The sequence below is a fragment of the Pseudopipra pipra genome, chromosome 3, assembly GCF_036250125.1.
Source record: "Pseudopipra pipra isolate bDixPip1 chromosome 3, bDixPip1.hap1, whole genome shotgun sequence".
NCBI classification, from domain to species: Eukaryota; Metazoa; Chordata; class Aves; order Passeriformes; family Pipridae; genus Pseudopipra; species Pseudopipra pipra.
In genome coordinates, this window is record NC_087551.1 from 30820181 (window position 1) to 30836762 (window position 16582).

The following is a 16582-nucleotide window of genomic DNA, read 5'->3' on the forward strand; positions in this document are numbered from 1 at the left end:
TATGAAAGATACATGTGCATATATATAACAATTGAGTTATGCAATAGATTCTACAGCTCCTATGTTGAAATGCTACTTCTTCATAAAGCAGTTCCAATTATTTTTTGTGAGTGTAAGAAGTTCAGAGAGGTAAAAGGCACAAAATACAGCATTTAAACATTACTTTTAAAAGAAAAAAAATCACAAACGAACAACAACAACAAAAAAAACCCCAACCAACCAAACAGAAAACCTCCTGGTGTTAACGAGCTAAAAAAAAAAAAAGTTAATGTTTATCCCATAAAGGAATTTGTCATTAACTCTTTTAACAGCTATAAAGAGCAGATCCTGCTGCTGAGTTCTGTTATGTCATCACATTCTGCAGCATCTTAACCTGTGTACATTTCATTATGTTACCTTTGCCTAAATTCTCAAGTGTGAAAGAATAAGGATATATGTCCTCTTCCTCAGTTATCAGTAAGAAATATTTACAATTCTAGGAAAAAAAACCCGTAAGTTTTATCCTTTTTCTTTTTTCTAAGTCTTAAAAAGTCTAGACTACTTTTTTACTTATATATGAGCCTTAGTTATGTTTTTCATTCACGGCAAGGTATGGAAAAGTAATGCTAAAGGAATTAAAAAACAAAGTTCCTTTACAAATGATGGGTTGTCTTCAGTGTCAAATCAACATGCTCTGAACACATTTCTAAATGAAGTATTTCTGGTTTTAATTCATAATTGAATAGAGTTTAATAACTAACTGCAGTTTAGTTTGAATGACTATAATTTATTATGTCCAATTTGCACTGCGGGAATTTTCATGTTTTCTATACAGTAAGAAACTTTGAAGTGACAAGAATCTCTACAGTTCTACTAGGATCAATTTTGGGGTAGCTAACAACTTTATATCAAAAATACTCATTTGCTGATGGCAGTACAGTTCACTGCAGAAATCTACTAAACTTTCCATACTGTCCCAATAGCAGTCCTACATTTTCTGTAAAAATAAAGGTGTTCAAAAAGTCATAGAAACACAGACACCACATAGGTAGCAAAGGAAATGATTGTAGGTTGAAAGTTATTTTTAGTTCTTGAGGGAGTCTTCTTGCAAGTGAAGTATATTTTGGCCTTTTTTTCTCATTTGGTCAAAAGTGACATTTCAACACAGGATTGAACAGAAAAAGAATTTTGAGAAGAAAGGAAGCAAAGAAATTCTGAAGAGGAAAAAGAAATATAGTTCTTATTGTTAAGCCACATTTGAAACAAACTTGCCATTTGCTTGCCTAGCTACAGAAGAACAGAATGTGAGTACATACAGCTGGGACTTTTTCTTAGGCTTTCAAAGAAAGTAGCCACAGAACCTTTATAGAATCTCTTATTACAAAATTTGAAATATTTGACCTAATCTTTTCTTCAGTATCCTGCTAAACTATATGTTGCTATATAACCTTAACACAATTAATTTCCGTTACTAAATGTTTTTTTTAAGAGTGGGCAATGATAAGGGATTATTAAGTGTACAAATCAGTGAGATCATTTTATCTTTTCTAAAAGCAAATGTTTGAGAATATTTTCATGAGTGGCCTAGCCTACACAGGACTTAAAATGTACCTCTTTAAAGACAAATGTTAAACACTAGATATTAAAAGTATTCCTTATCCATAAATATTTTTCTAACCTGTCTGTAAGAGGTGTTATAACCAGACGATCAGTGCAACCCAGAAATTCATTTTGGTAAATAAAATCAACATCTGTAATTGATACAATGACGTGATCTGGATCCTCTTTATAGTAGAATCTAGACTGCTTTAACCACTCAAAATCAGTTCGTGATTTGATGTTCATTTTTACCTTAAAAAAAGTAAATGCATATGTTATAACCAAGCATCTACATTTATTGTCTTTGACAATCGTGATAAAATACTTATTTGTATGTGAATAACAAGTGATTACTCAGGTTAAAGTTTCTCTGTAAGTAAATTTAAATATATCAAGCATCACATAATGTGTTCAGATATATGCTAGACTGATACTAAAAAACATCCTGATCGCTTAACCTGATCATCCCAACATCTGTGTTAATCAAATTGCTTTGGTAGTGCAGTCCACCTTCTAAGTGAGAAATGCAAATAGCATACTTCTTAATCCACCAAACACATTGCAACAAAGGGCATGATGAAGGAAGGATGTGACTGAGGCATGGAAGGCAAACGCTGTATAAACTAATAAGCCTATGTCATCAGCAGTAAAAATGTGAGAGGTGTCATGTTGAGGGATGCCATTATTCAACAAATAAAGTAATCGTAACAATTTAGCACAGTCTCAAAAGTTCAAATATAGGATTGCAACTATTTGCCATTTTTAGTAGGAATTTTTGTTTATTTCTCTTATATGTACTCTCCTTAGTAAAGTGCAGCCCCATGTCAACTACTGAGATTCTGTAACAAGCCATGGGGAAATTAATTATAATGAGACAGTTACAACATCCTCAGCAGTCTCAACTTTTTAAGTTATGCTAGTAAGACTAATACAACTTTTTTCAAAGGAAAGAAATACGAAAAGGGTTTTGTCTATCAAAATAACTTATAGGAAGAAGTGAAAAATTTAAATATCCAAGGTGTAGACATTTGGCAAAAATATTTAGTTGACAAAACAAATTAATGCTATTCTAGATTAAGCAAAATTTTACTGCTTTGATTATGGTGAGGTTATGGACATCTTTTTCTTATAAACACATACATACACATGTAACAGTAGCTGCCACATATAAGAAAGGATATTATGACAGAAAACACATTTAATTGTCAGAAATCAAAATCTATACTTTACCAAATCATCAAAAATGTCACGCTGATGCACATGAATGGTAATAAGCGTTTCATATTTCACTCTGTCAAACTTGGAAAGATCATGTGTGGTCTGGCCAATCAGTGTATTCAGAATATCCAGAAATCTGCCATTGGTTACTTCCATTATTTTTTTGTCTTCCTTAGCATTCTTTAGAGCTTCTTCTGAATCACGTGTCCACAATATTTGAATTCCCAGTAATCCAACCTAAAAATGTAATATTGGAAAAATATACAAAATAATCACTTGTTAAACTCAAGCCTTGTTATAGAAGTCTTGGGTGGGAACAATAAATTGCGGTGTAAACAGTCACAAAATATCACTACATCCAGCATGAATCTATCTCACCAGGATACTGTGCTGAATTAATTGGCTCTGCTGTGCCTTCCTGAGAAGACATTTTAAAATTGTTCCAAAATTTGTCATGTAGTGAGATACACTCAAACTAAGGATGAGTGTCAGTTTCTCTAAAAATCCTTTAGAGTGTTCCACATAAACATAACACAGACATAAACTGGTCCTGGATGTAGAAGACTTTCTGAAAATTTCCCACTGCCAATTTGTAGCTAATTCAAGCACATTAAAATTCTGGGCCATTGCTACTAAATGTGGGATGGCTTGCCTTCTAACATTCTGTCAGGACTAGAGTACAGCCTAGAGAACATTGAACTAAAAGTTATTTTGCTTCCAAATAAATCTAGAGAGTTAGAGGATGTTGGACATAAACCACCATCTCCGATTGATTTTGATTTACAACACCCACAACAAAAAATGATAGATGAGCACTGTATCCCTTCATTACCTTTATTCCCCACATTTCTATATTCACAAGGCACTAAGACCTAAATATTTGACTCAACCACTCTATTTTTTTATCTCCCTATACTTGCAGTGAGTTCATGGTTACAGAGTTTGTCTAGCAGGAGATATCTCACCACTGTAAAATCACCAGGCTCTAATAAATAGAGTCTAAACCAAATTTATATTAGAATGAATGGTCAAAGAAAAACAAAAAATAAATATTTGGATGTGACTTTTTCGTGCTACCTATAACAGAAGCTTCAGAGACAGTAAAAAGGCAGTTTGAAGAAAACATTTTGTGTTTATCAGTATTTTGCCCAATTTTTTCTCTCTCCTTTAACACAGTTTTTCTTTCTCCGTAAAAATTTCTTGGCCAAATCCTTCTAGCACAAAACATTTTTTGAATGTAAGAAAATCTGGATTAGCAAGACATGTGAAAAAAAATCTTTGCACATGGTAATAAATCCACTTTCAAATATCTGACAAGCCAGATAGTCCCTATATGTTTAAAGCAGTGAAATTTTTGAAATAAATAATGGTGCACAATACATAACTACATCACAAATACATGTTTAAGAAAATTGTCCTAGATATTTAAATGTACTGATTTTTTTTAATTAGCAACATACTGGTCGGTTTTAATATTTACAAAACTTTTTATTCAAAAATTACACTAAGCATTGTACCAATTAGCAAATTATAGATTCAGAATTTGTAGAGGATGGGAAACAATTTGTTACTTGTTAATGATATTTATGAATTATCAGTAAGACCAAGGAGTTTTCTAGGCAAACCAGAATACTTCAACATAGGTTTCTACCAGGACTGCATTATCATAAGTGACAAAGACATGAACTATGAGGTAGATCTGGTAAATTATGAGATAAATAATCATAATCATAGCCCTTGCAATCTTAAATTATGAGAGAGAAATCAATCTGCACATGAAATTTTATTTGTTGCTGAAAGGAGTTCAATATCCATCACAGAAAATACAAGCTGTACTTTATATTCTCCAAGAAAAGAAAAAAAGTAATTTTAAAGTAGATTGCAAGAAAAATATTATGATATAAACAGGGTACCAAAATTTAAGTCTTTAAGGATTGCCTTCTACTGAGTAGATCCTTCCCCTTGTTTCCTCTATGAAAACTTTCTCATACAGATAATTCCATATGCTCTTTACTTTCCACCTCCCCCCACACACAACACAGACTACACACACATATCCACACCTTGTATTCTTACCTGTGCTGGGAATTGATTAAGAAAATTCACCAGCTGACATCCTGGGTCACTAATTTGGTAATATGCTGCCCTAATTATGCCATGCAATGACTTCTGCTGCACTTGCAATAAAATCTTCAACCAAAGTTCTACTGGTCCTTTTGCAACTACTGGAGTGTCCAACTGAAAAATTAATTACAGTAAAGGATATAAAAAGTTACCAACCTTTTGTTTCAGAACATGAGTTACTACACAGTTACTAAATTTCTATTTACAATTACAGATTTTATTTCAGCTAACGTACCAGAAATATGTTTAATGAAGACATATTTGAGTTTTGTTAACAACAATCCTTGAAATATTTATTTGTAACTAATAATAATTCAACTTATTCTCTCTTAGATGTTCAGTAATAAAATTATTTATCTATTAACATTTCTGGAAAAAAAAAATCAGATAATTACTGGAATTTTTTCTCCTTCTCTTGATATGACTGCCAGTATGCGATCATAATCCTTTGGGTGAAAGTCTACTTCATTTATATTGTCAGATATGGAAGTCAGATGTGGCTGTAAGGATAATTCAGGAATGATTCAATGTAAATATTTCACATTAGCAAACAGAACAATAATCTCAAATAAGGTTACCCCGCAAACGTTCATTTCAACCTACAGATGAATATCTGACCATTTGTAGGTAATAATTACAGAAATGACTGTGTAGAATTTTAGCTCCATCTACTGTGTTTTTACAGTTTCCAGATGTGATCTAGAAGAGATCAACTGGCTTATCTCAATCAACCCTCAATAACAATCCAGACTAGCTGGATGAATTTTGCAACATGAAAAGTAGGAAAGTTTCACAGGATCCCTTCTATTATGTTTAGTTGTGAAAGGAACCATCTGCAAATCACTTGATGGGACCACATTCCAATGTTCTGCATTCTGAAGATTTTTTTAAATTACAGGTATCTATTTCACACTTTGTTAAAGACCAAAGAGCAAGAAGAGAATTTTTTTCTCAAGCAGAGTTTGTAAGAAGAAAATGTTTATATTTTAATTTATCAAATGTTTCTCCATATTGTAATTTTTTATGTTATAAGCAGAAAAAAATCACTAAGGTTGTACCTGAATTGTATGAGAATCACTTGCTTGTCCAAGAATTTCAACAAGTGCAGGATCAGAAATAAAAAAGAATCTTGGAAACAGTAGCCTTTTCTTCTCTAAATACCTTTAAAATTGAACAAGATTCTTTTAAAACTATTTCAGGGCATCATTGTTTTCTGTAAAAGGGTGTAAGTAAAACTAAACTACAATTCATGTTCAATATAAATTATTTACAATATAATAATGCAATAAAGAAATCAAACAATTAACTTACAATCACTTACCCTGTAAGTGATTTCTGACATGATTCCAACTGTTCATGTAACTGAGGGAGAATTTGCTCCATAGTATTATCTCCAACACAGCAGGCTACTACATTTGGGTTCTCATGAGCTCGTTGCATTATTTTTACCCACGATTTGTCAATATTCTGAAAACGTTTCGCTTCCTATATATAGCAAAAGCATAAGTCCTTTCACATCATAATCTGTTGGAAATTGCTTTTAATACACAACAGTAGGTCAGCATTGTGAAGCTTACCTGTGGTAACTCTTTTGCAATATCTCCCGCTATAAAAACAGCTTCAAGATAGATCCAAAGGTTCTGCACAACCAGCCATTCTTCAATTATGTGTGCAGAGTTGCTTAGTTTAGAAACCCAGCTCTGAATTTGCTTTTTAAATGCTGTATTGTACCTAAAAAAAGATGAGAAGAAGCAATTATTTAATTTTAAATAAAGCTAATTTAAAATAAATACTTACAATGGTGAAAAAAACCCAGAACAAACTAACAGCTGTTTTACTTAGAACAAGAACAACCTCATGGATAGGTTTTACCAGCTCGATTACATTCAAATATATTGAGACAAAAGTTTGCTACTACTTTTTCATTTAAAAATATTTCATTCAAGTTTATTGCTAATTTATCTCATTAATAGTACTGTTGCTATCTTGGTGTGTTTCTGAAAATACCATGTAAAATTCCAAGTACCTATTGGACAGTAAAGAGTCAAGAATCATTAAGCTGTCCTCCATCAATACCAAAAGTTCTGATGATTCAATTCCCTTTAACAGTAACTCTCCTCTTGTTTTGAACTGTGCAAAACTCAGAATTTGGTTTCCCCATGTCTCAGCTACTTGAGATAGTTTGGCTTCTATATCTTTTTCCTTCATGGCAGATATGCATATATCCTGCAAAGAAAGAACCACTTTTTAGACTCTCCATTCTTCTGAAATTAAATTTTTCCTAATACTGGTCATCTAGTAACAGCATATTTAAAAATGCAGAAATCACACTACAAATTTTACTCACTCAAATTATTTGTATGGATAACTGAAAAGTGCACATTTGGAAGTGGATGGATAAATATTTTCTGTTGCTTCACATTTTGTTATTTCTGTGTAACAAGATTTCTGAATCATAATTTTACAAGGCTTAGGGAGTGTCGTGATGTAGACTCATCACCAGATGAACTCTGACTCTTACCACATTTTAGTTTATAGAATCACAGAATCTAAGAATAGTTTAATTTGGAAAGGTCATCAAGTCCAACATTCAGTTCAAATCAGAGCTTAATTCAAAATTAAGCCGATTACTTGGAATGCTTCCATATAAATCCTTCCATATAAATCAAGTATGGATATATCTATATATGTATCTATATATATCTTTTGCATACATATTTATCATATGAAACATGCAAACCCCACTGAGTTTTCTCAAGTTCAGTTGGGGGTTCTTTTGAAGTTGTATGGTTCAAAAGAAGCCATAATAATCTATAAAATTCTTAAATATTATTATGCATTAAGCCTTCCTCTAAAATTTATGATTTAACTACTAAACTTTAAAGCAACCAGAGTTAAAAAATTAAGTGGCCATAATCATTCAATGTTTTGTTTGAGGTTTTTTACCTGTTTAAAAAGAGCTAAGAAAATCATATACAATAATGGCAGAAGAATTTTAAGAGATTATCTAAAAATAAGTGTCCAAAGATTCCAGTTGCTACCTCTATCTTTATTCATATGCATAAAAACTTCTAAATAAAATATAAATTTGTTTAAACTAGTGTGGTCTGATTAAAAGTTGAGGACTTTAATTAAATAAAAAATATTTTAAAAGAAGGTAATCATTTTATAAGTAATCATATTATTTTTGTTAATAATAGAAAATGAACAAGGGGGGAAAAATGTATGCACCTACTTCAATATCTTCTTTATGTTTAAGAATTGGTGCTTCCATGATGTTTCGAAGGCAAAAAGTTTCAGATTCTACATCAAATTCATGCCCTGTTGTTTCAGCAATACGTTCCCAGTGTCTTTGCTTCATTGCTTTGTCAGACATCATTTCCAGCAAAGAACAAGACTCAATAAAATCCTCGATTTTTTTCTTGAGGTCTGAAAACGCTTGCCAGTGGTGGAGACCTTTAGGCAGTCTACGGCACCTGTAGTTAAATTAAATTGATACAGTAGTAAATGCCTCTTCTCTCAAAATAGGAATCGTTTAAACAATTGTTTAAACAAGGAGATATGAAGTGGATTGTATTGCAGTTTCCATTAAAACATAGCTTATCTGCTGCTTATCATCAGAAACTCTTTACTAGCAAAGACAAAACAAAACAAAATTAGTTAAATTTCACATATGAAATCCTTGTATAAATACAATATTTACTCCAATTTAAATACCAGCAATATTCATGGTACTTAGTAACACACCACTTTGGAGATAGACATGAAAATGAAACAGATATGACCACCTTCTCCCTCACTTTTGGTTAGTGGTCCAGAAACTATTCACTAATGAAAATTATATACTTCTAATGTGGAAAAAACTCCAGCAGAACAGTTAAACAAATATTCATCTCTTCGACCACACTTTTACAGAGCCTACACACTAAGAGCTAAGCAGTTGATCTACCACGTAAATGCCCTATTGTAAATGATAAAGTATATCTTTAGCAAAAAAAAATAATAAAGCCTTAGTTTTGCATCATTTATCACTTATTTCTCTACCTTCCACTGATATAATTTCATATTTTCAGTAATCAGGTACAATACAGCAGTCAGCCTGTGGTTTAGAGCTATGTCAATGCTGGGTGGTTGCCAGCACATTTGTGTCAGTTAGTTCCCCAGGTGCTGTCAAACTGGATGTTTAACAACTGCCTGAATTTCTCTGAGGGGTAAAGTATCTTGTGTTTGTTATTCTTGTATTCAAAACTTAAAATAAATGTGCTAATCATCCTAGTTGAAGAACTTACTTTCTACAAATAAAATTTCAGCCCTCCTCACCTCTTGATTGGTTTAGATAAGGAGATTGATGCTTCAGCTGACTGTATGCCCTTCAGTTACGAAAATTACAGGTAAAAAGATGCTTAACTAACAATATGGTTTTATTTCCCTCTTTCTTGAATAATCTTATTGTTTTTTGATAAACCTTATTCATAGAAACTTTGTATTTAAATATATCAAATGGCTCTACTGAACTCACCTAAACCTTAATGCATCTAACATCAGTTATTGTTCATATTATAAACATACCTGTTTTGAAAATCCAGAAGTTCAGCACTAATTTTTTCAATATCTACCTCTGTCCAAAGGATGTCATAATAACCATCGATAGTGCTTATTACAGTATCATATAATCCATACAATTTCTGAAGCAAGGCCAACTCCTTCCTGGGAAAAAAGGAAGCAATTATGCCAATAATTTTAATCAGCTCTCTGGATATCTCACAATAGTTAAATACTTGGTAATGTAATGTTGTTAGAAAAAATAGAAATAGATCAATCAGAGTATGTTTCTTAATGTAGAAAAAAATGCCTCATAAAAGAAAATCCACAAAAAGGAGAAAATGGTTGGTGCTCAGGACCTAATATCTACACTGAACATATTTGGGGAAGTTTTGCTTTCATCTAGTTCTCCAAAACTTCCATTCACCCCAAAGGAACCTAGGTTATATACTCTGAGCTGGCTCTGCTGTGCAAAACAGAGTACAGTAAGTGGGAACAAGTAGTCAATTTACTTCAGAAGCACTCTCTGAATGCGAACTAAATAACAGCCAGAAAGAGTCAGATCTTCATGTGTTGTGAATCATCATCAAACCATTGAAATGTGCAAACATTTTAGAATCTGCTCCCCATTTCTACAGCTGCTCAAAAAATTCTAATTTTCACAAAAGCTACAGTTAAATTCTTCATATATGGTGAGACTTTCCCTTGCATCTTCTTCAGTTTCTACATTATCTTAACATATAATACTATATTTACTCATCTATTTATATATGTATTTTTATTTATATCTGTATTTCTAGAACAGAGCATATTGCTACTTTATATAGTATATACACACATGAAAATGTTCTGATATGGTTCTGTTACAATAATAAATAAATAAAATTATTTTTATTGGCAAATACGTTATATCTGCAAATTTTTCATTCATCTATCTATCTATCTATCTATCTATCTATCTATCTATTTAAGGCAACAGAAAACTTGCATACTGTAATATTTCCCCCTTTGGTATATGCCTAAGATTTTCTAACATACTTAATAAACACTTAAGACAGCTTTATTTCACAGTTACCTGACTTTATGCAAAACTTCATACTCTGTGACAGGCAATCCAAACAACCGTTCACCAGATGAGTATGTGACGAACTTTCTCCACAACTCATCGAAGTCACCCTGCCCAGATTACGTTTCATACAGACAAAATGAAAATATAAGTTTATAGGTTTTAATTTAAAATTATCTAATAATAAATCATTAAACAGTTTTAAACTTGTCTTAATTCTATTAGAAGTATATGTAAATATCTGAAAATGTTTTTGAGCTAAAGTTTTGAACAGTCTTCATGTAACATAATACTCAAATCCACATAGTGAATTCAAAAGTGAAGGTTTACAGAAGAAGCAATCATTCAAAGAAGCATCTTATAGAAATGAGATGTGAAATGAATTCCACATAACTGACAAAAAAAAAAAAGAAAATATTTGTATCAAATGGTAAAATATATAGCCTGAAGAAAAACACTAGAGTGCTAAAAATTTTTTTTCACAATTAGTATCCATAAGCACAAGGTATTCCTCTTGGCAAAATAAGAAATACAGCAAATTCAAACAAAATCACTCAATTTTTGCTACGTATTAGGTGTTATTAGAATATTTAAGCATCTTCTTTCAGTTACTCAGCGCTTTTCTCAAACTTAGAATTTACTTAATCCATACAATATATAAGACTGACAAAAGTACTATCCAAGCTACTATAACTTGCAGAAAAAGGAAGAAGGATGAAAAATAATCAAAACCTCCTCATGGACCTGTGAACTGAGGTTCATAGTAAACAAATATCAAGTTGAAACACAACTATCTAATGGAAAATGTGATCTTTAAAAGAGTAAAAGATTGTCTCATATCTGCTTTGTAAATTGGCTTCTTTTCAGTAATTATCATGGTGTCATAATTGACTCTTCCATTTTCTACTGATTTTATTATTTCAAGTTTACAATTTCTGCTCAAAAACATGAAGAGTGAAGAAAGGCTATAGATCAATCAAACAATCCTTCCCATTAAGGGAAGCTTTGCATGAGAGAAACTATAGTTAACATAATGTTACATAGAATATCCAAATTATAATTTGATAAACTTGTTATGATAAGCAATAACAAATCTAATTTTAATTATTTGGAAATTCAACAGTTTACTTTCTTACCTGAAAGAGCTGTAGCCTCTTACTGGCTTCCTGAGGTGGAATACTTGGAACCATGGGCCCTTCCTTTCAAATAAGCAATTAAAAAAATTTGAATATTAGTTCACAAAGTGACTGAAGTCCACTGTATATTTACAGGTAATCACAAAATACCTATTTTTTGTTAGCCAAATTCAAATCAAGCTATGTATCTTGGCAATGCAATACTTAAAATGGTAAATCTAAGAAAAGATAACTTTTATGCAATTGAAAATTCTTTACCTTAATTAAACTCAAGAGGACTAGATTGTAACTTTTCATACTTTGTTATTGTGCTGAAAATAAAATACCCAGGCCGTGGCCTAAGACAGTCCTTTTTAATGTTGATATGTGAGCAAAGAGGCCACAGCATCTGCTACAATTTCCGAATTAATTTGTAATTTAATTATTATGTAATTTAATTTATAATTAAGATTTCATTACAAGTTGTACCACCAGGACTTCTTCTCTTTCTTTACAGAGTTGTGTACACTGCTATTTCTTCATATTGAAAAGTCTGACCTACAATGATGACTTCTTAGCAACCATAGCATCAAACATCAGTAGCTGAGCAGAATAAAATTCTGGCAACCAAATACTGCAAACCAAAAATATTGAAAAACTAAGTACAAGTCTTACATGCAACTACTAACTTCATTTACCGTTTCATATGACGTTTCAAAGTTTGATACATCCTCCTGAAAAACTGCAACTGATTCTAGCAATTCAGTCTTAAATTTGGGCTGAACTCGAACCAACTCATCTTGAACTTCGGTCTGACATAGAAAAGATTAAAATCAAAGTTATTTCCATAAAAATCAGGAGCAGATATTTGAGTATATAACGCATATAAATCAAAACCATAAATAAAACACACCAAATTTTTGAACAAAAATTGAGTATTTGAAGCTAAATACATTTTTTCCTCTTATAGTGTTATGTATTTAATTTTTGAGAGTAAAGCTGAAGGAAAAAAAAAACAACCACCTCAACCAAAAACCATAACAAAATCTCCATCTTTAAGGGAATGTGTTTCATTTCAAGGGGGTGACAAAAGAAAAAGGTCCTTATTCTCTTTCTTTCCTCCCTCTAAAACCACCCTCAAGCCCCAGAGTGTTAGAGTCATCTTCCTCATGGATGGCTTAGCCTTCTCTTTAACAACTTTCTTATACTTTGTTCAAAAGCTTGAGAGAAAGAACCAAGAACTGCACACAAATGTAAAACATACTCTCAAGTCCTTTCCTGAGTGATTAACCTGCAGGACAGGATGTACCTTGATGGGCTCAATGAAATATCTACTTATTCTTATCTAACCACTTACATTACCTAAAATAATAAAAATAGAGCTGTTGAGGGATATAAGGCTGTCCTAAGTGATAAAGGACAACCACCACTTATGGGTAAGGGCACTGGCAGAGTATGCACTTCTTAAAAACAGGTAATCTAAGGGTAGTAAACTCCCTGGACAGAGAAGAATGACACAAGAACTGGAAATGAAGGCGAGTAGAAGCACAGAGACACAATAAATTACTCATTTCCTTGCAGGTGTTAAACACATATCTAAAAGCTACAATAATATTTAAATATTAAAGATATGTATCAATAAAAAAATAGAAAATTAACATACTAATAGAAAGCATAGACCCTGGTGCACAACTGAGGCCAAAAGTGAGAAGTCAGAGAGCAGTGACAATTGGTCTCTGACTCTCATTTATAATCTGAAAACAAGCACATGAAGACAAATATACGACATAATTTTATATACTTACAGCTAGAGTCTGTAATTGCTTGAAAGAATTTCTCATTGTATCAATGCCTTCTGATTCCTCTTTTGTAACCTCCAGTTTATATGTATTTAAAATGCCATAGGCTTCCTGGATGGAAAAATAAAACCTTAGGAATGATGCATTGGAAGATCATTTGCAGGAAATAGATCAAATTTGTAAAACACATGTAAAAGTAAATCTGTTAATATATTTTAGGCATTTTTTAAAAATAAGGATGATGAATGAAGAACTAGCGAACAACAGCAAAAAAATATTTCTTCAAAGATTTCTTGGCTAGAATACTAGGAAAACATATACAAACAAAATAAATTTAATATTAGAAAATATAAAACTTTATCCTCTCTATGGTATTTTTATTCCACTTATTCAAATTCCACCTGAATGTAGATTTTAATGAATTTTTTCAAACTTCGAATAATTGTGCACACTAAGTTACGAATTTATAAAAGTTTTGCCATATTGTCTATAAAATCTTTGTTTCTAAGTTTGCCACACTGTCAAATACCTGCATATGTATCTGAAACTGAATGAACCTTTCTTATTTCTTGTTCTCATTCGCAATTTGTTTGCATATCTTCTGCTTTATTATCCTCCTCCTAGACACATTGCATATTTAAAAATTAATTCATTTTCATACTTTATTCAACTTTTTCTGGACTCACTCCAGTATGCCAATGTCTGTCTTGTATTGGGAAGCCCAGCACTGGACACAGCACTCCAGATAAGTCTCATATCCTGGAGCAGAGGGAATCGTGCCCCTCCATCTGTTGGCAACATAACTTGTAATACAGTCCAGGAGACCCTCAAGCACTTTTGTTGCAAGGACACTTTTCTGGCTTACATTCAACTTGGTGAATGAAACTCAGTTCTTTTACTGCAAAACCTAATTTCTACCCAGGCTGCACTGGTATCTAGGGTTATTCTTCTCCTGGAGATGGAGAAAAAAAGATCTAAGAGCAACTTGTTAATTTGGCTAACCCTACTGACATTTATAGGACTCATTACATTAATACAGAAAGGGAGTAAATGTTTGCAAGATAATTTAGAATATAAGTGGTTTGGGAAAGAATATTATCCTAAATATTCATCTCAAATTGGCAGAAGCACAATAATAATAACAATAATAAACAAGAATGTTAATATTGCTTAATTTTTTATACCTTTTATTTATTTATTTTAAAAGTTTGCATGATTTTCTACACATGTAAAACCTGACAAGTAAACAGTGCTGATCTCAGTTCCTTTAGCTTGCTTTATTTAACATCTAAGAAATAACATTTAATAGATCTGAATACTACTTTAAATATTTAAATTATTGTTCAGGTTCTTCTTTTACTTGTTTAACCTCTGTGTCTTTTGGATCACAGAACTGATTGTTTTATAAAGACCATCACATAAATTATTAAGACAAAACCCACTTTCATGTCATAAAACCAGTAAAAGAGATCGCTGAAAGTCCTTTTCAGTATCATGTTAATAGAACAGTCTTCAAGAAAAAAAATGTTACTGTAGAGAAATAAAATTTCTTCTCCAAAATGTGGATGGAAAACATAAAACTAATGTCTTCTACTAAGTTGACTGCTTCAGAGCATGATAATAAATACCAAGTACATAGAAAACTGAATAAGCTTCTTTTAGCTTCTTTCTTATAGAGAAAACTAAAAGAATGTTGCAAGATTTTGACAGCATACAATGATATGTGACACCATAAATATTCTCTGGCTATATTTCAAGGGATAGATGATCAAGATGTTTGTTTACAGACACAGAAAAGTTAAGAAGAGGATTAAGGCTAATGGAAAAACACTCAGCAAAAGAGAGAAAATTGCTCCCTCGTCTTGTTCTCTCATCTTCTTATTTCTGTATGTTGTCTCCTAGATTGCATTTATATTAAAATTTATTTGAGAGAGAATAGTTTTTTATGTTTTGTATTAACACAGTATCTAGCAAATTATCTAATACTGATTCATAATATAAAATAAAAGTAACAACAAAAATAATACTTTGTTACCCATCTTAAGCCTAGTTCCTTCAAGACAGTAAATTCACTCTTAGAGTTCTCACATAATCTTAGCTTGTGACACCTAATCTATATTATCAAATATTAATAATTGTAATAATAATAATGGATGAGATATATAAAATAATATTTATTCAATGAAAAAATAAAGTCATCTTACTTCAATAGGTCCCAGGGACATATCCATGTCTATTTTATTTTCTTGTACTTTAGCTAAAGCTTCCATTGCTAATCTGACATCATCTAAGGTACGCAGAGGTTGAGACAATTTATTTATGTATTCAGTCATGAACGACAGCATGTCTGTCAATTTCTTTTTGTATTGCTCATTTAAATTACGACAGAGAAGCATTTTCCAGCCTTTGGCTTCAATTGCTAAAGCTGTTTTCAGTGGTCCTGATTTAAAAAAAAAAAAAAAAAATGCAATCCAGATCTTAATTTTTTTCTGTTAAAAAAGCCCACATCATCATATATGGTTCTCTAACAGCAATAAGAAAAAAGCAGAGAAGCAATCCAATTACAGCATTTTAAACGTTTCAAAGTAATTCTAACTATAATGAAATATATTTCTCTTGTGTTGTTGTATACTATGGCAGGCGTAAAAAATGCTGGTAAGCTAATGGAATACATAGAGAAGATGAATAAAGAACAGGATGCCTACTTAGTAATTGGATTTTCAGAGAATACCTTTGATATATATTAACCAAATGCATAAAGATTGGTGGTATTTAAATGGCTTATACCCATTGAGGAGGTGGCATCTTGGGATTTCAATACTGGGATTTGGAATAGTTCACAGCTAAAACTGTAAGGTGACAGATCAGATGCAGTTAAACACAAACCAACAATGAAGGGACAGAAAAGTCAATCACTGGCACTCTAACTTACTAACAGAATAAATTAGGATTTTAATAGGGAGTGTTTTGTACTGTGATAAAAGAAAGCAAAACATACTAACAGCACAAAAAGTTTCTGCTCACAAAACAAATTTTACAGCAGATACAGATTCTACTTTAATAATGTGGCTATTAACATTAAGAGATGATTCCTGAAGGCCACAGGTAATTCAAGAAAAGTACTGTACCCTTTCAGAAGT

At 31.8% G+C, this 16582-nt stretch overlaps 2 protein-coding genes across 3 annotated transcripts in view; one reads left to right on the forward strand and one right to left on the reverse strand.

The window, feature by feature from the left end:
- Positions 1–16582, forward strand: part of KCNK5 (potassium two pore domain channel subfamily K member 5) — a 575865-nt gene that overhangs the window by 280364 nt on the left and 278919 nt on the right. The window lies entirely within an intron of this gene.
- The window catches only part of DNAH8 (dynein axonemal heavy chain 8), a 128351-nt gene that overhangs the window by 71118 nt on the left and 40651 nt on the right, over positions 1–16582 (reverse strand). For both annotated transcript variants that reach the window (XM_064648475.1, XM_064648474.1), the window contains exons 29-43: positions 15647–15882; positions 13449–13553; positions 12342–12455; positions 11665–11727; positions 10538–10638; positions 9490–9627; positions 8156–8396; positions 6947–7146; positions 6498–6651; positions 6242–6405; positions 5979–6081; positions 5316–5420; positions 4873–5034; positions 2809–3033; positions 1658–1830 (exon numbers count right to left, since the gene is read on the reverse strand). In XM_064648475.1, the coding sequence (XP_064504545.1) occupies positions 1658–1830; positions 2809–3033; positions 4873–5034; positions 5316–5420; positions 5979–6081; positions 6242–6405; positions 6498–6651; positions 6947–7146; positions 8156–8396; positions 9490–9627; positions 10538–10638; positions 11665–11727; positions 12342–12455; positions 13449–13553; positions 15647–15882 (2284 nt within the window). The remainder of the gene's footprint in view (positions 1–1657; positions 1831–2808; positions 3034–4872; positions 5035–5315; positions 5421–5978; positions 6082–6241; positions 6406–6497; positions 6652–6946; positions 7147–8155; positions 8397–9489; positions 9628–10537; positions 10639–11664; positions 11728–12341; positions 12456–13448; positions 13554–15646; positions 15883–16582) is intronic.